General features: G+C 39.9%; 2 protein-coding genes across 3 annotated transcripts in view; one reads left to right on the top strand and one right to left on the bottom strand.

Annotated features, from left to right (window-relative positions):
- The window catches only part of gpr179 (G protein-coupled receptor 179), a 34,800-nt gene extending 24,164 nt beyond the window's left edge, over window positions 1-10,636 (top strand). The window contains exons 7-11 of one of the 2 annotated variants that reach the window (XM_040004238.1): window positions 840-1,078; window positions 1,908-2,046; window positions 2,199-2,301; window positions 4,962-5,108; window positions 5,490-10,636. In XM_040004238.1, the coding sequence (XP_039860172.1) occupies window positions 840-1,078; window positions 1,908-2,046; window positions 2,199-2,301; window positions 4,962-5,108; window positions 5,490-8,846 (3,985 nt within the window). In that variant the 3' untranslated portion in view covers window positions 8,847-10,636. Of the gene's footprint in view, window positions 1-839; window positions 1,079-1,907; window positions 2,047-2,198; window positions 2,664-4,961; window positions 5,109-5,489 lie in introns of those variants that run through there. The other variant, XM_040004239.1, reaches the window with a different exon arrangement.
- Window positions 10,637-10,703: 67 nt separating this feature from the next.
- mrpl45 (mitochondrial ribosomal protein L45) lies at window positions 10,704-22,467 on the bottom strand. The gene is made up of 8 exons (XM_040004240.1): window positions 22,348-22,467; window positions 18,394-18,589; window positions 15,810-15,927; window positions 15,559-15,657; window positions 14,301-14,349; window positions 14,065-14,214; window positions 13,157-13,330; window positions 10,704-11,043 (listed from the first exon to the last, which is right to left on the bottom strand). The coding sequence occupies exons 1-8, from the start codon at window positions 22,408-22,410 to the stop codon at window positions 10,945-10,947; spliced, it is 948 nt and encodes a 315-aa protein (XP_039860174.1). The 5' UTR covers window positions 22,411-22,467; the 3' UTR covers window positions 10,704-10,944.
- Between the last annotated feature and the right edge of the window lie 1,446 nt (window positions 22,468-23,913).

The raw sequence follows: 23,913 nt of genomic DNA on the forward strand, positions 1-23,913 counted from the left end.
TTCTCAAATCCACAAAGGTCTGCGTATAAGCTAAATGTATACATACACTCACACTAATATTTGGTTAAACATCACTTGGCAGGTTTCAAGTTGCACCTTGATCCTGGATCTTTTGATAGCCATCAACAAGTTTCTGGAATAACTTTGGCTGGAGATTTGAACACCCTTCTTGGCAAAATTGATAGAGTTAATTTAAATTGGTTGGTGTTCTGTCACAAACCTGGGTTTTAAGCATAGTCCCTAAATTTTCAATAGGGTTGATGCTTAAAGAGCTTTGGGAAGTTCATGTGTTAGCTTACTTTCTTAATCCATTCCAAAACCAATTGGAACACCCAATTATGTCCAAGTTTTCACCATCTGTTTATTTAAGGTAACATTGAATAATTTGTGATAATCAGTGATTCCTGGGTTGTTCCTAAACTTCCTAACCAATCTCTTCTGTCACCCTTCGGGTCTTCTGCCAGACCTTTGCAAAGTGGTGACACATCTGGATGACTTGTACTTATCTACAGTTGTTTGAACTGATGATCTTGAAATCTGCAGTTGTTTAGAAATAGCTCCCAGAGATCTCCCCAGCTTGTATAAATCTGCAATTATTGTGGAGAGCAAAAATTCTTCTGTGGATTTTTGTCTAACTTACATTACTTACTTTGAGCCTAATTCCACTGATATCAAAAGTCTCTCCAGGCAAAGACATCTCTCAAGAAACTTCATATTGAAGTGACATCAAATTCAACACTCAGTCACTGACTTTACTGTTTACTACAAGTTGCACCAGTTTGTCTTTAGTACTCAAATACTCCACATTAAGGGCCAATACTGCTCTTGTTTTGGACCAGAGTACTGAAGGTGTTCCTGTCACGCACAGCCCAGAGAATGCCCTACATGTCCAGCCTCCATTTAATGAGAATTCTGGGAGTGATGCTGATGACAGTCAGCTGGTTCCTGTGTGCATGGACGGTGGGTGTTATGCAGAATCGTGACAGAAACATTCCAGTCTTCATCACAACCAACACACCTGATGGACAGGGCTTCAACATGTGTTACCTTGACCGCTGGGACTACATGATGGCTGTAGGTAAGTAAACTACATGTAAAGAACCTGTTAAGAGTATCAACAGCATCATTAAACATACAGTAGCTGTTACAGTGATTCTATTAAATCTCAAAGTGTACCTATGTCTATATCTATGTACAGTTATGATAAAAAGAAAGTAAAACCTCTTTCACCTCTAAGTCTTTATGCATAAGGACATAATAAAGATAATCTGATTCATTTTAGGTCTAAGAATTCAGTAAATACTACTTTAGATGTGTCATCATCATAATCAGGCTAGAGCCTAACCCAGCTGTCATAGGGCGAGAGGCGGGATACACCCTGGACAGGTCGCCAGTCTATCACAGGGCTAACACATAGTGACAGACAAGCATTCGAACTCACATTCACACCTATGGGCAAGTTTACAACTTTATTATTATAGTTCATTACAAGTCCATTTTTATACTTATTCCTTAAAGCAATAAATTAGACAACAAAGTAGAAGGCAGCGTTGGTACAATAAAATCCAGTGGGGCACACAGGATCACTTTGTCAGCAATTCACTGGGATTATCTTGACAACTTAAGTTCTAGGTAAAAATAAAAAAGTATACATCAGTAAATAGCTGGCCATTAAATTATAAGAAACCAGAATATATCTTAAAAAATAAATTCACTGTTGAATAAGCTTAAATGAGACTTCTTTGAATTGCATTCAAGAAAGGTATTTAAGTTGTCACCAGTATTAAGAGCTTTAGCGCACAACATAAAGCACCACAAAACTACTGTTAGAGTGAAGTAAAACCAGTTTCAACATTTGTACTGTGTATTCTTGAACATCCAAGTGATTATAAAGTCTTCTGCTACAGCTGAGCTTCTGTTCCTGTGCTGGGGGAGTTCACTGTGGACTGCTGTAAGGCCAGTACCCTCAGCTTTCCATGAACCTCGTTACATGGGCATCGCCATCCACAATGAGCTGCTTCTCTCCTCTCTGTTCCACCTGTTCCGGTAAACAGTAACCAAGACCACTAAGGTCAATGTGTCTGAAAAGAAAGGCAGTAAAGCCCATCACATGCTTAACAATATGTCTGTGTACCATACGAAATAGAAAGCCAACACACGTTGACGTGGGATGATTCTATATTTTCTGCTTCCCACAGATTTACCTTTCCATCTCTTCATCCTGATTGGATGCTTCTGCTCTCCTTCACACACACCCATGTCACCATCACTGTGACACTCGCCCTGCTCTTTGTTCCCAAGGTATTCCACATTTTTATGTCCATAGTGCCAGAGTAGACTAATTATACAGTAAGAATTAGTGCTGTCAGCGTTAATCTCATTGAAATGACGTTACACCATAACCTCGTTAACGCAGACCGCCCTGTGCGTGGGGCTGCACTGTGTCAATGCGTTAGCGCGGTTAGCTGGTTAACACGTTAGCGCCGTGCAGCCCCGTGCACGGGTTGATCCGCGTTAACTCGCTAACGGAGATTTGCCGCATTAACGTTATTTTAACGAGATTTACGCTGACAGCACTAGTAAGAATAGAAAAAAAGTCATGGAAAATGGATTAGCGCTTTTCTACTGCCCTTGGCAAAAAAAATTTTTTACTACAAGCCTCATTCACACACATTAATACAGTGGGGCAAAAAAGTATTTAGTCAGCCACCGATTGTGCAAGTTCCCCCACTTAAAATGATGACAGAGGTCAGTAATTTGCACCAGAGGTACACTTCAACTGTGAGAGACAGAATGTGAAAAAAAAATCCATGAATTCACATGGTAGGATTTGTAAAGAATTTATTCGTAAATCAGGGTGGAAAATAAGTATTTGGTCACCTCAAACAAGGAAAATCTCTGGCTCTCACAGACCTGTAACGTCTTCTGTAAGAAGCTTTTCTGTCCCCCACTCGTTACCTGTATGAATGGCACCTGTTTGAACTCATCATCTGTATAAAAGACACCTGTCCACAGCCTCAAACAGTCAGACTCCAAACTCCGCCATGGCCAAGACCAAAGAGCTTTCGAAGGACACCAGGAAAAGTATTGTAGACCTGCACCAGACTGGGAAGAGTGAATCTACAATAGGCAAGCAGCTTGGTGTGAAAAAATCAACTGTGGGAGCAATCATCAGAAAATGGAAGACATACAAGACCACTGATAATCTCCCTCGATCTGGGGCTCCACGCAAGATCTCATCCCGTGGGGTCAAAATGATCATGAGAACGGTGAGCAAAGATCCCAGAACCACACGGGGGGACCTGGTGAATGACCTGCAGAGAGCTGGGACCAAAGTAACAAAGGTCACCATCAGTAACACACTACAACGGCAGGGAATCAAATCCCGCAGTGCCAGACGTGTTCCGCTGCTGAAGCCAGTGCATGTCCAGGCCCGTCTGAAGTTTGCCAGAGAGCACATGGATGATACGGCAGAGGATTGGGAGAATGTCATGTGGTCAGATGAAACCAAAGTAGAACTTTTTGGTATAAACTCAACTCGTCGTGTTTGGAGGAAGAAGAATACTGAGTTGCATCCCAAGAACACCATACCTACTGTGAAGCATGGGGGTGGAAACATCATGCTATGGGGCTGTTTTTCTGCCAAGGGGACAGGACGACTGATCCGTGTTAAGGACAGAATGAATGGGGCCATGTATCGTGAGATTTTGAGCCAAAACCTCCTTCCATCAGTGAGAACTTTGAAGATGAAACGAGGCTGGGTCTTCCAACATGACAATGATCCAAAACACACCGCCCAGGGCAACAAAGGAGTGGCTCCGTAAGAAGCATTTGAAAGTCCTGGAGTGGCCTAGCCAGTCTCCAGACCTCAACCCCATAGAAAATCTGTGGCGGGACTTGAAAGTCCGTGTTGCTCGGCGACAGCCCCAAAACATCACTGCTCTCGAGAAGATCTGCATGGAGGAATGGGCCAAAATACCAGCTACTGTGTGTGCAAACCTGGTAAAGACCTATAGTAAACGTTTGACCTCTGTTATTGCCAACAAAGGTTATGTTACAAAGTATTGAGTTGTATTTTTGTTATTGACCAAATACTTATTTTCCACCCTGATTTACGAATAAATTCTTTACAAATCCTACCATGTGGATTCATGGATTTTTTTTTTTCACATTCTGTCTCTCACAGTTGAAGTGTACCTCTGGTGCAAATTACTGACCTCTGTCATCATTTTAAGTGGGGGAACTTGCACGATCGGTGGCTGACTAAATACTTTTTTGCCCCACTGTATATTGTCTAACAGTCACATACACACTCACATGGATGCATCAGGGATAACCCTGTGTTCTGTATCTTGCCCATGGATATTTCAACATTCAGAGTAGCTGGGACTCAAACCACTTATTTTCTGATTGGATGACATGCTGTAAAAATCTAAATGATATCTCACAGTATTCTCAAACTTGTTAGCTTTATCTTTAACTACTTTAAGCATGTAACTCGACTTTATGTTAAATATAAGACCTCGTTATATAATGCTAACGATAACCGCTAACTCAGCATGGTCTAGTTCTGCTTGAAAGCCAGCCAGTATGCTAATGTATGCTAAATGCTAATATGTATTAAGCTAACATGCTACATTTACTTAGATATCATAAAATGTTGGTGGAACTCACCGCTGTTGCCAAGTGCTTACTCATAGGAGTTCGTCTGATTGTTGGGGTTTCCTCTTTATTATTGTAGGTTCTTTACCTTACAATATAAAACACATAGAGGTGACTGTTGTTATGATATGGTGCTATATAAATGAAGTAGAATTCAACTGAAGTGGAAAGCCTTCCAATCAGTCCTTCTAGTTAAACAATGTTCAAGACTTCTTTCTGTATGTGTAATTATTACTTATGGACTGTGCTGAGTCAAAACCAGTTATCTTACATGTGCTTCTCTCCTATGTGTTCCACAGTTCCTTTATGTATCCAAACCTGGGAGAGAGGAGATTGCAGCAGAGGTCTATGAAGATGAAGTTGACCTGCGGCGCTCTGGCTCCTACCTCAACAGCAGTTTTCACTCTGCATGGAGTGAGCACAGTGTGGACCCTGATGACTTTCGGGTAAACACTGTTGTCCCCACAGAACGATGTTATCACTTTGCAGTAGGGCATAATGCACATAATATGGAAGAAATTCCAAAGGCTACATTTAAAAAAGAAAAAATAATTATCCCTTAATTTTAATTATGTTTATATGTAGATTCAATAAACAAATGGTAAATATGTTATAAATGAAATCATAAAGTAACAGTAAATACAGTTAACTGTAGACTGAACAAATTTCTATGAACTTTCTCCACCCTTCAATCCTTTGCTTTAACCTGAACTGTGTTCTTCATACTTGAAAAAAACTTTACCTATCCTGACTCTCCTTGTCTTTTCCTCTTCTCAATCATTTCAACCTCTATCTCATCAATTCCCTCCTTTCTTCATATGCATCAGGATGAACTGAAGAAATTATATGCCCAGTTAGAAGTCCACAAGATGAAGAAGATGGCTGCAAACAACCCTCATCTACCTAAAAAACGAAGCTCTCGATGTGCACTGGGGAGATCCCTTATAAAACGCATAGCTGAAATCCCAGAAACAATGAGCCGCCAGTGCAGCCGTGAGGAGAAAGATGGATCCTTCCGCAGTAGAAGTGGGAATCATTCTGACTCTTTTAGAAGGTCTACAGAGACGGTCAGTATCAGTTACAGAAGTTCAATGAAGTCAGCATCTCTATCACCATCACCATCCATGCGTAAGTCGCAAAGTGATCATCACTATGTCAGGGAACGAGACTCTTTGCACACCTCCACATTAAGGGCCAATACTGTGAAGAGATCCTCACAGCGATCTGAGACAGACTCCTTGGATATACCACCAGGGGTCTGTAAGTCAGCCAGTGCCCAGAATCTGACGATTGATACCAATCTCTTGCATCCTGATCACAACAGACTTCATAAATCTTGGAGCCTAACCTCAACTACCAGCCATTCTATGGAGAATATACCCAAGGTTAACAGAGCCAACACAGTGAGGTCGAGGCCAAGCCTTTCTATAAGTGACCAGACCAGGAGTGCTCTCAAATCTGAGTCATTTGACAAGGCTGAAATCTGCCCTTGGGAGGTGGAGCCAGAACAGTCAAGTGACAAGAACCAGAAGCATGTCACATATGCAAACTCTGGGGATGATGAGGAAAAAAGGCCACCATCTCCAATTGCACTTATCTGTCCTTGGGACCATTTGCCACCTGTAGAAAAGAAGTCTTCTGTGGACAAAGGCCTACAAGGTGAAACCGAGTCCCCCAAGTCTACCATGTCTACAAGTGCACCTGGTTCTCCAAGACCAAAGATTGCAAAGGATCAGCGTGTTTTCTCTTTCCGCACCACTACAACCGCTAAGTGGCTGACTGTGAAAACATTGATGGGATCAATTGATGCAGCTAGCAGGTCCAGCAAGGATGGAAGCTTAAATAGAGAAGATTCTATTTCGCAAAAAAGTCAGGAAAGTGCTTCAACAACACCAAGGTCAGGAACATCAAGACATCCTAGCATTGAAAAGAGGTCACTCCAGAAAAGAAGCATGACAACAGCAGATGGAAAACCATGTCTTGTTAAGCAGAATGCAGTCAGACTCTCTTCTGGGGATTCCTCTGACAGAAGCCCACGAAGGCTTGTAATTGTAAAATCTTCTATCCATCCATGTGATTCAGAAGATATGCAAAAAGATGGGACATATGAACACGTGCTTTTGTCGAGGCAGAGTAGTAAACGTAGTAGTATAAGTTCTATAAGCAGCTCCAGAACCCCTTCAACTCACAGAAGAGGTAGTTATCGAATTACTCCAACCCGTAATGTTCCTCATACAGATGTATGTTCATGGGATATCGCTAGTGGAGAGGGACCAAAGAAGCAGCAGAGCATCAAAGCAGATGTCTGCCCTTGGGAATCACAGGTATCTGAACGATCTAACGTATGTCCTTGGGAATCTCAAGAGCAAGCGAACATGAGAAGACGAGGAAGTGGTCATGGAGAAGTGGGTCCTTTGGAATCTCAGGATATTCCAGTTGTTTCTCACACTATCCTTTCTAAAGATTTACAGGCACAGCAGCCTTTAAAAGGCATATTAAACATATGTCCCTGGGAAACTTCAGAGTCTCCCCAGCCTTCAGTAATACAAACTAATGAATACGCTAATGTTTGTCCGTGGGATATGCAGGACAAGGTTGAAGGTGTATACGAAAATTTAAATCCTTTAGAAAACAGGGGAACACTGACAGTGCCCCTTCAGCGAGAGGTCATGAAAGCTGCAGTCTATCCTGGTGCATCAAGTAATGAGCAACATTACCATGCAATATCACCTGCCTCAAACTGGGGTAAACACATAAACAAAGCAGCAGCAAGTTCTCCATGGGATTTCCCTGATCCCCCGACAATCAAGGAAAATATTTGCCCATGGGAAGGCAGTAACACGGAGCAGACAATTACAGAATCAACTCCACAAATGACAATAAAGGTACATATTTGTCCCTGGGAAAGTGAACAAGACAATCCAGAAGATTTAGAAATAGATACCTCACTTTTGAAAGCTACTTCAGAACATACTGATGGAAAAGACAGCACAAGAGTTAATGTATGCCCCTGGGAAACAGCACTACCTGAAAAAACTGCAGCAACCAAAACAATGTCTCAAGAACTTAAAAAGCCAGCAGAGGTTTGTCCATGGGAAATAGAGGAACCAGAATCAGGAAAGCCAGAGATCCCCAAAATATCAGAGAGCACCGCTCGAGCAAATGTTTGTCCATGGGAAACAGGTGAAGCAGGGACAGTTAAAACTGAAGTATCAAACGCATCTGAAAAACTACAAAGGAAGGGCATTTCCCAGGAAAATGTTTGTCCACTGAAAACAGAAACCCCCAAAGTTCTGAAAAAGCAAGACAGCACAAAAGCAGATGTTTGTCCATGGGAGACTGAAGAATCAAAAGTTCTGAAAATACAAGGTAGCGCTCTGGCAAATGTTTCTCCGTGGGAGACTGAAGACACTATGGCTGCCAAAAAGAACGATAGCATTAAAGAAAATGTTTGTCCGTGGGAGACTGAACAACCAAAAGTTCTTAAAAAACAAGATAGCACTCAGACAGATGTTTGTCCATGGGAGACAGAAGAACCAAACATTCTCCAAAAACAAGATAGTGCTCTGGCAAATGTTTGTCCGTGGGAGACTGAAGAACCAAAAGTTCTGAAAAAACAAGATAGCACTCGGACAGATGTCTGTCCATGGGAGACAGAAGAACCAAACATTCTCCAAAAACAAGATAGCACTCGGACAGATGTTTGTCCATGGGAGACAGAAGAACCAAAGGCTGCCAAAAAGAATGATAGCACTAAAGAAAATGTTTGTCCATGGGAAACAGAAGAACCAAAAATTCTCCAAAAACAAGATAGTGCTCTGGCAAATGTTTGTCCGTGGGAAACTGATGAAACCGTCCAAAAGAAAAGTATCACTGGAGCAGGTGAAGACAAAAATGATATTCCCAACAGTGACAAGGATGTCATAGAAAGTCAGAGCTGCCTTAGTGTCGAAGGAACTCCAGCAGACACAAGCCCTGAGCAAACAGATGAGTCTAAGGCAAACTTAGCCCTGGGCAGGCGAGATGCTCTGTGCCCTTGGGAGATGTTAAGGAGCACATCTGGCTCATTCACTGACAATGCGTCAGATATCTTTACATGGGAGCCAGAAAATATTCCAGAGGAAGACGAAGAGGACGATGCCGAGTGTGCTGCTGAAGCTCTTGTATTCCCACCTGACCTATAGCTTTATACTTTTGTAGCTACTGTAGGCTCAGCTATAGAAGAGCTTCCCTGCAGCTGGCAACGGCAAAATTTCTTTCTGATGGATTATTAAACAATAATTAAAGAGTAGACTTGATTAATGAAATTTGACAAACAGCCGGGCCATGCCCACATGTCTAAAATCCTGGAAGGCTAGACTTGGCTGGACACTCCAAGTTGTGCAGACCTGACTGAAAATACATTTTGTAATGTACATACAGAAGATTTATGTACCCCATACATTTAACACAAAAAAGATTTTTACATGATAGAAGGGCATGTAAAGCAGTTAGCTGAAGTCCAATGTCTTTGTTTCGGTCCCCCATATTAAATGCAAATGATTTTGTGCGTCTTTGAGTGACGTCACTCAATTTTGCCATGAGATCAGTATATTGATGGCTGAGCTAAAATTATTACAAAAGCTGAAGTTAAGTCAGCACTACTCTCAAACAAAAGTACAACACAGGGTGTCTACAGATACGACACTTTGGAATACTCCTGCCCCATATAAATATACACCAGACAACTCAAAATTTCTTAAAAAATCATTTGTTCAAACTAAAATAAAATACAAACTGTCAAGCAGGAATACAATGGACACAGTTACATTTCAAAAGTATTGATAAAACTATGCATACTTCTTTGTTTGGGTGACTCATTTCCTGACTAAAAACTAGTGTTTACTATTAAAGTGGACCGACTATGCTTTTATTTTCGGTCATGCTCACTGCCACAGTGGTAGCTGCTCATATTTGAACACAAAGTTTTTAATGGTGTGTGAAAATTATTCTGTGAGTCAATAGCTTGGTTTCAGACAGTTCTATCTACTGTGCTCATTATTTGATATCATTGGGAGGGGATATCCCTAATGTGGTCACCTCAGGCACCCACCAACTGTTTATACCTTCTGTTGTTGAGGAGCAACTAATCAAAAGGAAGATGGTCTAAAAAGATAGGAAAGAAAGATAAAACAGCTTGTTTCACACAGTGAATGAACTTAATCTGAACTCCGAGTCAAAGAAAAACATGAAAAACATTGCAATCACCACAGAGCTGTTGTGTAATCACCTTTTGAAAACACTGCAGTTATTTGATAAGGCTGATTACGTTTTTAAGCACAAATGACTTAAGCCAAAAGTGGTTTGCACCACAGTAGTAAATGTTCCTTGGTTGTTTAACAGATCTTGACAATATGTTTTCTTTAAAGACAACATCTTATGATTATCAGATGGTCATCATTCGCTAATCACTTCTTCACATCAAACAATGCTTTTAATTTCAGTGTATGATATTAGTGAATGCTACTTTAAGTTCTGAATCACTGCTCACAGATTTCAGAGTCAGCTTCCAAGTTAAAAAAAAAAAAAAAATAGTAATATGTGGTAAATTCTGGACTTTAAATATCAGCAGTTGTTAGTTAAGATGTAATTAAGCTGCATGTCCATGCCAGCAAATATTGTTTGAAATTCATTGATGGTTATCATCAGACTTTATGCTGCTACAGTGTCATACAGTGATTTTATTGCTTAACTCCAATTGTTGGCTCCAAGTCTTTTTTTTGTCAGTGGACTGACCTAGTTTTGTAAGCAATGTTTGTGTGTTGTTGTTTTTTTAATGAGTGTACTGTAAATTGTAGACACACATATATAGAGAGAGTTGTAACACATCTTGATTTGTGCTTACAGTAATTTGTGAAAAGAAAACCAGGTGAGACACTTTATCTCATATTTCCTGAGTATATCCATCGCAGAAATAAATTACTCAATTTCTGTACATCTGACCATTTTATTTCTTACATGTGCACAATCAATTTAATAAAACAATAAGTTTGAGACAAAACCATCATGAAAAGAAGGTTTTATTGGTTTTCTGTGCAGTAGTATCTAAAATTCACCTGCTGCTTCCAGTGCCTCAACAACCAAAGTCCCTTTTCAATCAGAAACGAGCCTCATAGGGAAGCCTGGTTTCCTGCCGAAGTGGACAAATTATAACCAGCCACAGCCAACTTTTAAACAACATTTGGCCCATGAATAACACAGTCCGCCTGTGGTTCGATGAAAGGCGCAGCGCCCCCTGGTGGCTCATTTATACCACTGTACTGCCTCTGGTTTAGGAACTTCATAGTTCAGGGCATCAAATTCTTCCCCTGGCTTCAGCTCTGGACCAGGAATCATGACAGTCTAGAAGAAGAAAACAAAGTGCAATCTTATTTAAATGTTGGTGAAGTCCAAAAGCCTTCTGCAGAACGTGTGCTGGCATATTTTGTTCCAACAGCAATCAACGTTTAAGATCAGAACAGCAGAAAGGTTTCATAAAAAGAAAAATAAACTTCTCTAGTTTACCTGTAATGTTTTCTCCTGGAAACAATCTTTAGATACTCTATCACAGTGGGGGGGAAAAGTTTTTCTATATATATATATATATATATATATATATATATATATATATATATATATATATATATATTTTTATTTTTTTTTTTTTTGGTTTGAGTTCATGGACAAAATGCAAGGAGGCGTTTCACTGACAGATTGTAACTGACAGAAGGCAGACACATACTAACCTGTATGATCAAAGCTAAAATAATTTATCTGTCACAAATGTCTCAATTAGTGACTAAATACTAGAATCAGAATTCATTAGAATATTAGTATTAGAATAAAAGGTATATACAGTAACTTATTCCAATGTTATCATGAACCTCTAGTAAAGACTGATCAGATTCTGATACATCACTTGAGGCATAGTTCCTTTTATTATACTGACATAGATTTCCTTTGCTTTCTTGCCCTGAAGCCCAAATAAGAGACAGACACTAATTGTTCACAGCTGATCACCAATCTCTTATCGACAGATGAATTAGAATGAGGAGTTTAGTAAATCATCTTCACATCACATCATGGGTTTTTTGACAGTATGACTAACGCTTTTTTTTGCAGAGCTCTGATGCTGATGGTAAAAAAACACCTTCCAGGCAACATTACAGCTCCATCTGCCACATATATCTGAGCCACAGCAGGGACTGACTCACATATTTAAGGTGATTACATTCTCAGTTCTCAGCAGTGATGCATTTAATGCAAGCCATCTCCTGTGTCACTCTCGCTTTGCAAAGGTTTCTGTAGACTTAACACAACCTCCTGGTTTGCTTTTTCTTCACTGAATCTCCCTGACACGCTCGTGTTGGAGCAACTTGTAACAGATTCACCTTAATGCAGCAGATCACCAGGTTTAAATTCCAGGTGACAGGAGTGGTAATTATTAACTACATTTGACTCAAAACACTGTTCTACAGTATATTTCAGTAGAGCTGCAATTGTATTTACTTGCATTATCTTTTCAGACAAATTACATTTTACATACAAAATACGACTGTCTGCCGTGTAAAAAGTGCAGATTTCAACCTGCTATGATGCAGCATATGACTGCCTAATTTCATCTTGTTGTATGAATGTAGAATTGGGGTGACACAATGAAATCATCTCCCGAAGTATTTAGAACAGATCCAGCTCAAACAGCAGAATAGCATCTCCTCTGATAACAATTGACGAGGCGGCTATCTGACTTTAGAGCTTTTTCCCTGAAGATGTCAAAAAATGTGGATATCCTTTAGATAAAGTTGACTGCCCTTCTTGTTTTCTTTGTTGAGTAAGGCCAGAAGAAGCCACACATATAAGATGCATTTAAACAGCTTGTTTAACATGACTGCCGATTGTCATTTTTGTCCAGGGTCGTGGATTTTCAGTCACTGAAGAGGCAGCATTTGTAATATTAGCTACGTTTAGTCGGCTGTGACAGCTAGAAAGATGCTAAAATTGAATGGAAGTGCTCCCTTGGTCTTCATTGGTGCTCTATATTACAGTGTGACACTAATTTTGGATAGATGAAATGTATAGTAGTGTGTGCTTTCAAGGCTCTAGTCTGCCAGGTCCATGAAAACTGAGCTTAAACTGCAGAATACAGCACCCTGAAAAGTGCAGACAGTTTCATGATAGAGGTCCAGAATAAAATTTAGTGTAAGGTGAAACTTTTTGTATTTTTATTTTTTATAGAAGAAAGGCTGAAGGCTATTCAAAAAGGACACAGAAATGTATTATATTTATGCAAAGAAAGAAAAAAATATCAAAGCTTGCAATAGCTAACAGATTTTGTCTGCCTTGTTCATGTGCCCATTAAAGTGAAGTATGAACAGGCCAGTTAATAACGGTATTTTAATTAGCATTTGACAGGGAGAGAGCCTTGGACCTCTGCCTTTTTCTTACTAAAAGATAAATGTTTAGAGTAGAGGGTCACCTTAATAATTGGATCCTTGGCAGGGGCCCAAGATGGCACTATTTTTCCATGTAACCGCCACCGGCCGTAGGGGTTGATGAGATGCCTTTCTATGACCAGGTACTCCAATACATCCTTCGGCTGCTCCTCGCTTCCCAGCATTAACCTCCCGAAGCGGTCATAGATGGCCAGAGTCTGCACACAGACACAGACAGAGGTAAATTCAATTAGTCGTCTTAACACTAATTGTAACATGAACGCAAACCTAACCCTGCGTTTGATTTAGATTTTTCATCACTTCCACAAACACAGTTGTTGTGGGACACACAGATTCCAAAGCAACTCTAAAAACTGGCTGCCGGGCTACTGGTTTCACTTCAGCTCACATGAAAATATTAAATTTGTCCCAGAAGGGGCATTTGAAAGCTGCCAGACAGTTAAAAATAAGAGCTGAATTACAGAAGGAGTAACTGACCAACAACATCGAAACCTGCAAAAAAGACATGCAGCCTTAAAATGTGTGTGTTCACAAGTCAAACGGCTTCTGGGATAAAATCAAACCTGCTTTTGCTCGTTTTATGTACTGACAGGGCAAAAAAGGTCGTTTGTATGTCATCTTTCAACAAGCCAATATAAAATGCTTTATGTTACTGTCATGAACCAAACAGCAGAAGGCAATGTGATAACATACGCAGAACAGTTTTTCAAAGAGAGTCCAATAAAATACAAGATTAGAAATAGAAACATGTCAAACAAGGGAGTAGCATCTCAGAAGTGATTCGTGTCCGTCTGACAAAGGGACACGTTCAGTGAGTGAGGAATAAAACTTATAATAAAACACTAAAAAAATGTACTTGCTCAAAACTGTTCTGGACAATCTCACACACATGAAAACACCAACACACACAAATACTCATACTATACTGTACCTGCTTGGAGTGCATGCGAACCGTCACCTGCCCATACAGGTTGCCTTTGGAGACCATGTCAGGGCAGCGGGCATGGACCACTCTGGGTGGCTCCAGGGACTCCACAAACCTCCAGCGGATCGTCTTGTATCGGTTACCCCTTGTCATCTCCTGAACACAATGCAGCCGAACAGAAGGTTGAGTACAATAAAACAAAGAACTGAATTATCTCAAGGATCATCAAAGGATAAACTTACAGGATAACACCTCTCAGTCACCAAGGAGTGAAGTTTCTCCTTGTTGAACCTGAAATTCAGACGAAAGATTTTAATCTTCATCTCTAAAACTGAAGCCAGAGAGTTTTCATGACACGTTGCTTTACTGTGCATCAGCCTCTCGTATCTTTGTACATATATCTCATATACAGCTAGTAAAATGTATCACCCCCCAAAAAACATCCTCACTGAGCAAATGTGTACTTGTTGGTGACGGGTCGCTTGCTCTGAGTATTTCAGAAACTGCTGATATCCTGGGATTTTCCCCACAGTATCATCTCCAAGGTTTACAGGGAACATCCAGTGAGCAGTCCGGCCATTCTCCTCTGTCCTCTACCAGCAACGAGGCATTTTTGCCTAGAGAACTACTCCTCTCTGAACACACCACATGTGGAACCTCGAATTAGATGGGTTACAGATGGGTGCCGCTCCTGTCAGCCAGGAACAGGAAAACTGACGCTACAGTTCGTATGAGCTCACCAAAATTGAAAAACTTGGTCTGACGAGTCTCAGATTCTGTTGCAGCATTCAGATGGTAGAGTCAGAATTTGCATAAACAACACGAAAGCATGGATCCATGTATTGTTCAGGTTGTTCTTGGTGTAACAGCATATGGGGGGATTTTCTTTGGGACCTTAGTATCAACTGCTCAACGTTTAAACTACCCGAGTGTCTTCGCTAACCACAACCATCCATGATTTATGAGCACAGGGTATTCATTTCCTGATGGCTGCTTCCAGCAGGGTAACGCATGTCATGAAACTCTGACTATCTCAAGCTTGTTACTTTAACATAACTGAGTTCACTGCACTCATATAGCTCTCAATCTAATGGAGCTCCTTTGGGATGTAGTGGAACGGGAGATGCATATCATAGATGTGCAATCGACAACTCTGCAGCAACTGTGCGGCGATATGGTCAATGAATCTGTGCCAAAGACTTTAAGTCAGGTCTGAAGGCAAAAGGGGTCCAAGCCAGTACTAAAAAGGTGTACCTAATGAAGTGTCTGATGATGGTCTACAGATTAGGTTTGATTACTGTAAATGTGCATCATAACTATCATGATTCATTGTAATGTACTTTGGCTTACCACGATAACCTGTTTATCACTACAGGTTGTTTCATTATCAGAGCTGAAGGCTGCCTGAGTGCGTCTCTCACCTCTATAAAAATGTGCCACAGTAATAAACACTCCTTGTCAGTTGACTACGTGAGGTGAGACAGGGGTTTATTTTCTTACTGTGTCAGGGCGTGGTGAGCTTCAATAAAGATTTCTTGAGCTTTCTCTGCAAAATCCTTTGTTGTGAACACGGAGTCGTGCTCTTTGATTTTACGAATCCTGAAAGAACAAGAATACAGTTAGTTCACCATAAGATATTCAATGAATTCAATTAAGCAGCTGGATTGAGAAGATAATCGTTCTCAAAAATATCCAGAAAAGAAAAGCATCAGCACAGCGACAACACAAAGACACAAAGAAGAGAATCTCACGCCAGCTGTGAGGCGGCACTTTGTCGTATCTGTTCAGTACGTTGTTTCAGGCCTTCTTTAGACAGAGTGGAAAGACGAGCATCACCCTCCGGGGGTATGTAGGGGTCGAAGATTCCCGCTGGTAAAGAGAGCAGACATGACTGATCAGCCAGTGTGAAGCCTCCGAGCAGGGAAATGTTTCAAAATAAATCATTCCTGCTGACTGATTTAGCAAGAACAATATATAACCCTACTTAGAGCACTAAAACCCTCTGTTTAGCGTCTGTGTAGCACTGACATCTTATTCAGGACACTTAATAGCACCTATTCCTGGATATAAAATACATTTAGTATTAAATAATAAAAACTAAACATACATTTTTCAAATTTTTGTTAAATAACCACAGACAGACATGAAGGGGATTTTCCAGGCCTGGCTTTTTATAGAAGATAACTGCCTTAAAAATATTCTGCAGTAGATCAAAAACGTGAGAAAACCATGAATCATCATATGAACATTGCCTGATGCTGCTGAAGTGAAACAGAACACAGTTACAGAGGTTTTGTCAGAGACACAATTTTAAAAAGTTTAAATTTCTTTCGGTATTGAACAGCAGAAATGAGGCCGGATGTCATTTTGGATTTAAAAAACAAACAAAAAAATGTCCAACAGCACCTTATACAGCGGTAGACTGGTGCATAATAAGCAGCCAAAAAATGCAGAAAACAGAGATTTTTGATGGGAAACTGGTCTCTAAGTACGCTGAGATAGACCTGTGCAGGGAGTGTGATTTTATTTTGGGGAAGCAAAACAGCAAAAGTACGAGAAAATTCATGGCAACGTTTGTCAACGTGAAGCATAGTTTTGATCTTCTTTTGCTGCTGGTTCAGTGAATTTTGGTCGGAGAGCGATAAAACCTGCAGCTTCAGAATCTGTGAGCTGTTGGCTTTCAGCCCTGACGACACGTACACGTCTGTGTCGTCGGGCTGCGCTTTGTGTTTACATCTTTTTGTGAAATCAGTTTCCCTGCTCTTTAATCATTTGCTGTTTAAGCTGTTTGGCAGTTGAAATGCTGAGATTCTCGCATTTCTAATAAAATACATTTATCTTTAAAAATCGACTTGGGATTTAATTAACTTGTAATCTCTGTTTTTTCTTAGCTATGGGCAAATGAAACAATCAGGACCATCTTCACATTTTTACCCAGAACTTTTATCAACTGAAATATGGCAGAAAATTAACCTTTACCACGTCTAGTAGTATGCTCTCTATACAATCAATTGTTGTATGTAAAGACGATGATTATGCTGTAACACCTAATTAGTAAAAGAAATGTAAACATAAAATATTGAATACTTATCTAAAAACAGTTCTATGACACGAACTCCTGTGTCTGAAGCAGGGAGGAAATGAAATATAGAATGGTCGTGTGAACTGTTAGCTCAGCACGCCAGATTCCTTTTCAACAACATCTGTTACTGATCCTAATGTCATGTTGTATCTACAGATTACATTCAACAGCCAGCTAATGAAAACTTGCTCCCAAAGCTAAAACTATTTAAACATAATGCCCTTGAATTAAGAAAAAGGTTTTTCCTCACTTTACTGTAATGTTGTACAATTTTTCAGTGCATGTTTACACAAAGTGTTATAATAAACTCTATAAAATGCAACAATAAATAGAGTTGATGTCCTCCAACTTATCCCTGTATCATTTCCCTTTGCTTTAATTCCAGAGGTGTTTAACTTTCCATCGAATGGTTTTAATGCCTGTTTTTATGTTACAATAGTTTCTGCCACTTAGATGTCTTCATTCACTTTTATCAAAACTTATTTACTTTTTTCTTTTACAATTATTATTTTCAGGTAGCTGTCTCTCCCTGAGCCTAATTGGAGGTTTCTTCCTGTTAAAAGGGAGTTTTTCCTTACCACTGTCACCAAGGAGGTCATCTCATTGTTGACGTTTTCTCTGTATTATTGTATGGGTTTAATCTTACAATATAAAGTCACTGTTATTATGATTTGGTGCTATATAAATTGAAGTGAACTGAATTGAAATTGAATTGTTATTAATTCTAGGGTTGTTGTTTTTTTTTCATTTTTATTCATTTATATATTTTTGTTTTGAGTAGTTTTAGCCCATAAGTGATAAGTAAGGAAGCATGTAAGCATATCTCTCAACTGAATCCTTTTAGTTTTACTTCATTATGGCTTTTCTAATATAATTATCTTTGCATTTGGTGCTTTTTGCAGCATGCTATAGCATTTATTATCCTAAATGCTACCATGGATGTTTTATTTGTTCTAAGTGGTTCAATTCTGGTTTACATTTGTGTAACTTCTATCTTCTTTGAAGATACTCAGTCTTTTCAATAGTTTTAAAAATTTCTGAGGTGATGTTCACAGTAGGTTATTTATATGCATGAAAACAACACTGTTGCTTACTTTTGACAATAGATGGTTCCTAGGAGAGGAGTGCTAATATCCAGCATTATTCACTACCGTACTGGTAGATATGAAAAACTTAATGACCACAACGTGCTCTAGCTTCAGAAATAACATCTTACTGTATATGCATATCACTGATTTTAAGGGCCATTTTACCAGTGCAGGCGATATTGATTGGCCTCTCAAAGTACTGCTGCCTGAAGACGATGCCTGCTGCCCGGGCTTTGGCCTCTGTGTTTTCCTGCCTCTTCCCCTTCAATCCCACTGCTGGAGGGATAAAGTACCGCTTTTTGGTTCGGACCGGCAGGTAAAGTGGAATGGGATGTTGCACATCCAGAGACGTCTCAGCATTCTAAAAGGATGGAGACAAATATGTGTTTAACCACCACAGTTATCCTCTAAACTCACTGGCCCTGAATTCTACTTTTACAAAACCTAAACACTTTCAGCTTTTGTCAACACTGTCAAAAAGACACCTTTATCTTTAAAACCCGTTTTGCCCCACTGGCAACAATTGTTGCCAAAGTTTATCACTGTCATTTTCGACTCACAATAAAAAATCTCAAAGGTACTAATGCAACTTTTTCCACTTATATGCTAGTAGACAACTTAGACAAAGGTTTTGATTTTTAAAAAATCGTTTCCAAGTGCTTCCTATCGCATGACATCATCTGCTTCCCGCTCTTTCTGGCTGAAGACATGGCGGATGCAAATCATCCTGGAAAGAGGTAATTTTCATAAATTTCTTATGACTTTCCCCCCAAACATATTTATAATTATTTAATCATTCAAGTCTCTAGAGTAACCCTCCCCAAAAAAATTGTACCTAGGATAAATATTTTTTTGTTCATGGGCTTATTTCTGTGAGTGGCAACAAAAGTTGCCAGTGGGCACATAGCATGTCGCTAACTAAAGGAAAACACTGTCTGCAGGATTGCTCCTAATTTACTTATTTAAAATTGTAGAATGATGTACAATGGCTCATTTTAGTCCTTTTAGAATAATTCCTAGCTAAATAAATTCACAGGTATTCAAGGCCTCTGTGTATAGGATTTTTATACATTACCATACATCATTTTCTTGCTAGCTAAAATTCGCTTGCTAGCTAACATGTATGTTGTCCTTTCCTTAGGTACACCGTAGCAGAGATCCTGGCCATGCTGCAGGACTCTGAAACTGTGGCGGACATCACAGTTGTGCCTGAGTCAGAAATGCACGCACATGACACAGACTGTGACAGTGACCAATCTGATGATGAGGCCACTGGTGACCATAACCGCCTCCCATCAAGAATACTCAAAGGTGAAGGCTTTCTACCTAATTCGGACATGCAGCTGCCAAATCCCCCCGATGATGATCCTGGGTGCTCATCCTCAGTGAGTCAGACAGAGACTAGAAAGGTCAGTGGCACAAATGAAAAGGTGACCAGTCAGATTGTTGGGCCCATGCTCCACAAAACTAAGAACCAAGACAGGAAATTCAAAAAAATCAAAATTGCGGCCAAAGCACCAGCACAAGCCAACAAAAAATATCAGATCCCTCGCTATGTCCCCAAAGAACATGATCCTGGCTTCACATCAGATGATCCAGTGGATATCTTCCTCACATTTTATCCCAAGTCCCTCAGAGATGTCACACTGGAAATGTCCAATCTCTACGCTGAACAAAAAGGGAAAACGCTCAACCTGACTGAGGATGAACTTCTTACATTCTACGGTATTCTGTTGATCAGTGGATACAACACAGTCCCAAGGCGGCGTCTTCTCTGGTCAGACGATTGTGATGTCAGCAACAATGCTGTAAAAGATGCCATGCGGAGGAACAGGTTTGATGAAATTATGTCTTCTGTTCATTTAGTAGACAACATGAAGATCACAGCTGACCCGTTCTTCAAGGTGCGTCCCCTTTGTAAGCATCTAAATGACATCAACAACGCAATCCCGATAGCAGAACATGTGGCAGTAGATGAGATGATGATTGAGTATTTTGGAAGGCATGGGTGCAAACAGTTTATTAGAGGGAAGCCTATTCGTTTTGGGTATAAAATATGGAGCTTAGCATCCTCCTCCGGGTTTGTCCATCAGATGGAGCCATATGTAGGAAGCCACACACATCTGGTGGAAACTGGACTTGGTCAGGGTCCAAGTGTGGTTCTTGGCCTGGCAGAGAAAGCTGAAGTGCCACCTGGAGTCAAGTTTTACCACGACAACCTCTTCACAACCCTGTCCCTGGTGGATGAGATGACCCTGAGAGGCTATGGCAGCTGTGGCACGATGCGACAAACTCAGCTCCATAACGTTCCCTTCACAGCACCCCAGACCTTCAAGAAGACACCCAGAGGAGATGCTGAGTATCTGGTTGAGGCAGAGAAGCTGATTGTAAGGTGGAATGACAACAGCGTGGTCACCGTGGTGTCGAACATGGAGAGGGAGTTCACCGAAACTGAGGCGAAGAGATGGAATAAACAGAAGTGGACTATGGACAAGGTCAGACAGCCCAAGTGTGTCCAGGACTACAACACACACATGGGAGGAGTGGACCTGCATGACCAGTTTGTCAGCCGCTACAGAGTCAACATCCGGTCCAAGAAGTGGTGGTGGCCATGCTTCAGCTGGGCCCTGAACAGTGCCATGGTGAACAGCTGGTGCTATTACAGGTACACAAGGCTGTATGTTATTTAGTGATATCACAATCGAGTTGGTGATGTTTGACTCGAGGTCATCGCTAGTGCTCTTCGGTCGACAAGAGCAACAGTGATGATATCCAGACCAACATCACAAACTCAAGTGTGATATTGCTTTTACAGAACATTCTACATATGGGGCATGACGTTGTAGAAAGGATGAAACGATGCACATTCATGCATCTATCATGCTTGTTTTGTCATTCATTTAGGTCCTGGAAAAGCGGGGAGAAGGATCTCCTCTCCTTCCAGAGGCTGGTAGCCCAGACCCTCCTCCTGCGCCATGGAACAAAGCCAAGTAGGCAGGGCAGAAGATCTTCAATGGCGGTGGCGATAACTGATGCCACCAGGTTTGATAATTTGAACCACTGGCCCTGCAACACTGGTAGCAGGTACAAGCGATGCAAGAACTGCGGCGGACGCACATCATTTGCGTGTGGAAAGTGTGATGTGCCACTACATGTGGAGTGCTTCAAGAAGTACCACACTGAGTAGAACATGCATGAAAGATGATGGAATGTATGGGAAGAAATATGTTATATATGTATATATGTTTTTAGAGGTTCTAAGAAAAAAATGTTTGTTGAGTTTTTGAGTATAAAAAAATTGAGAATAAAGAAATCAGTTCAAATTGTTTGATGTTTTGAATTTTATACAGGGGGAACCTGAGGCTCCACCTTTTTGTTATTATTTATTATGACTATATTATTATTTTGTTCTTATTATATTATTATTATTACTTCTCTATTATTATTATTAGGTGACATTTGACCTAGTGACAAGCTGTGTGACTACTGGCAACAATTGTTGCCAGTCATAAAAATGCTATTTTCTTTAAAAAAAAGTACAAAATGGAAAAAATAAATACATAACATGATTCAGAGGGACTCAACTGATAAAATGATATGCCTTACAACTCTGAAAAAAATCTGGGCACAAACGGGTTAATACCGAGAGGGCTGTGCCCCTTACCCTGACAGGTATTTCTAATATTTTGCCTCCCTCACAGGTGTACATGCCTGGAATACCATGCGTTTTAGTTTATATTGAACTCAACTGTTGTGAAGTTGTGATCTGTATATCTTAATCTTGTCAAATACTTAACACAGTGAAAACCTCAAAGTACGTAGTATTGTTTCATCCAGCAAGATGAACACAAAGTCTCTCTTTAATTAAAAAAAGAGCACCTCTGAGCAAGCAAGCAGTTTTTATTATATATATATATATATATATATATATATCACTTAAAGGTAAATAGTCCCTGTGTCTATGTGGATGCTCATACTCTGTCTGTTAGCTAACATTAGCGAGGCTAGCCAGTGTAGGATTATAGGCAGTACTCATATGAAGCAAATCAAACGAATTGCTTCTTCTACATTTCGACTGTATGCCTTTCTACAACACTGTGCTCGTAAACGTTACAGTACCTTTAAACTGCTACAAATCGCTCTATGAAGAGCCCCCAAAGTCCTCCTCATGGGCATCGCCATCTTGCCAGGATTTTCGTCATAGACTTCCGGTTGTCTCTTTCAAAATAAAACAATAATAGTATGAAACAGCTGAGCAACGTTAGGCACTTAACGCATACATGCATACACAGTGTTATGGAGTACCGGAATACGTGTACCGGCGTTACGTATTTAAAATACAAAATGTATTATACAAAAATATAATACAAAATATATAAAATACAAAATATAACTGTATTCCGTTAAAGTTACCGTTTAAACGGGTGGTATTCAGAATACAGTTCCTTGTTGAAAGAAATACACGGCGGTCTTTTCCTTTTTCATATATGCCTTCTCTATTTTTGGTCATGTCACCCCAGTGGAAACCCAAACAAATCACATTAAGAGGCTCTAGGGCCTGTGTCTCAATCTCGCGGCCAATGTCACCTCTACTCATAATGACGTGAAGAAATATTTTTAAAATGTATTATTCAAAAAATTATTTAATATGAAGGCAGAGTGTTACAGGCATATCCCTAAAGAATGTAGCCGGATGTAGCGGACCTGTTTTTATATACGGAATAGTTTTCTATACGAGATCGCTGCAAAAAGTGCAGCCTTACCCAATGTCCACCTACTGTTACTCATTTTATATTAAGATTTAGTTGGTATTGGTATGGCAAGTAACCTTCAATAATAGTATTAAATCACACAGCAATCGTACATTCATGTAGTTATAAAAAGCATGATAATATATTAAGTAATCCAAAGTATTCAGAATACGTTACTCTGTATTTTGTAACGTAACGGAATACGTTACAAAATACATTTTGGAGCATGTATTCTGTAATCTGTAGTGGAATACATTTGAAAAGTAACCTTCCCAATACTGTGGATACAAGTATCTTGGTTACATGTGAGAAATTAAAAATCTTATTTTGGATTCAAAAAGCTGGATAAGCTCTTATCTTAATCTTGATAAAGTTGTTTATGAGCACCTGGAGGATTATAATAAAAACTGGGATGTTGTGACATAAAACCGGGGATTTTGTTTGTGCCTGATATGATGAAAACCAAGATAAGATACAACATTTTTGTACTAACTGGTAAACAGGCCTGTAACAGAAGATGAAAGATCTACATAATTACACCTCTGATCATAACACTGTAACTTCAGCAGTTATTCTGGTGCTGCATTCTTTGGAAATCTATAGGTCTTGAATGTTGTTGTTGAAGAAGTTTCTGTCTGTGGGGTTTCTATAGCATTCCATCTGTCCCAAGCTTCTGTTCACATGCACAGGGTTGACTGAACATGTGACCAAATATTTGTCTCTGTCTTTTCAAGTGTGAACTCAACTTTAAGCTGTGACAAAAACTATGCTGACCAACCGGCCCATCTGAGCTTAGCATGTTGTTTTTGTGCATTCTTATGAACAACACCCCAAAGTGTTATTCTCTTTGTTATTGTTCCAGTAATGTACTTTAAAGAAAACTTGTAATTATATATGGTAACAACCAGATTACATTTGTTTTTTTAAATGTTTA

Source organism: Simochromis diagramma, unplaced genomic scaffold (genome assembly GCF_900408965.1).
Source record: "Simochromis diagramma unplaced genomic scaffold, fSimDia1.1 OVJJ01000565.1, whole genome shotgun sequence".
Taxonomy (NCBI): Eukaryota; Metazoa; Chordata; class Actinopteri; order Cichliformes; family Cichlidae; genus Simochromis; species Simochromis diagramma.

Coding starts and splice junctions, on each gene's coding strand:
- mrpl45 (XM_040004240.1), bottom strand. CDS start 22,410: ATGGCGATGCCCATGAGGAGGACTTTGGGGGCTCTTCATAGAGCGATT. Junction 15,658..15,809: donor AGTGCCGCCTCACAGCTGGC/GTGAGATTCTCT, acceptor TTGTTCTTTCAG/GATTCGTAAAATCAAAGAGC. Junction 14,350..15,558: donor GCTCACCACGCCCTGACACA/GTAAGAAAATAA, acceptor TCTGAATTTCAG/GTTCAACAAGGAGAAACTTC.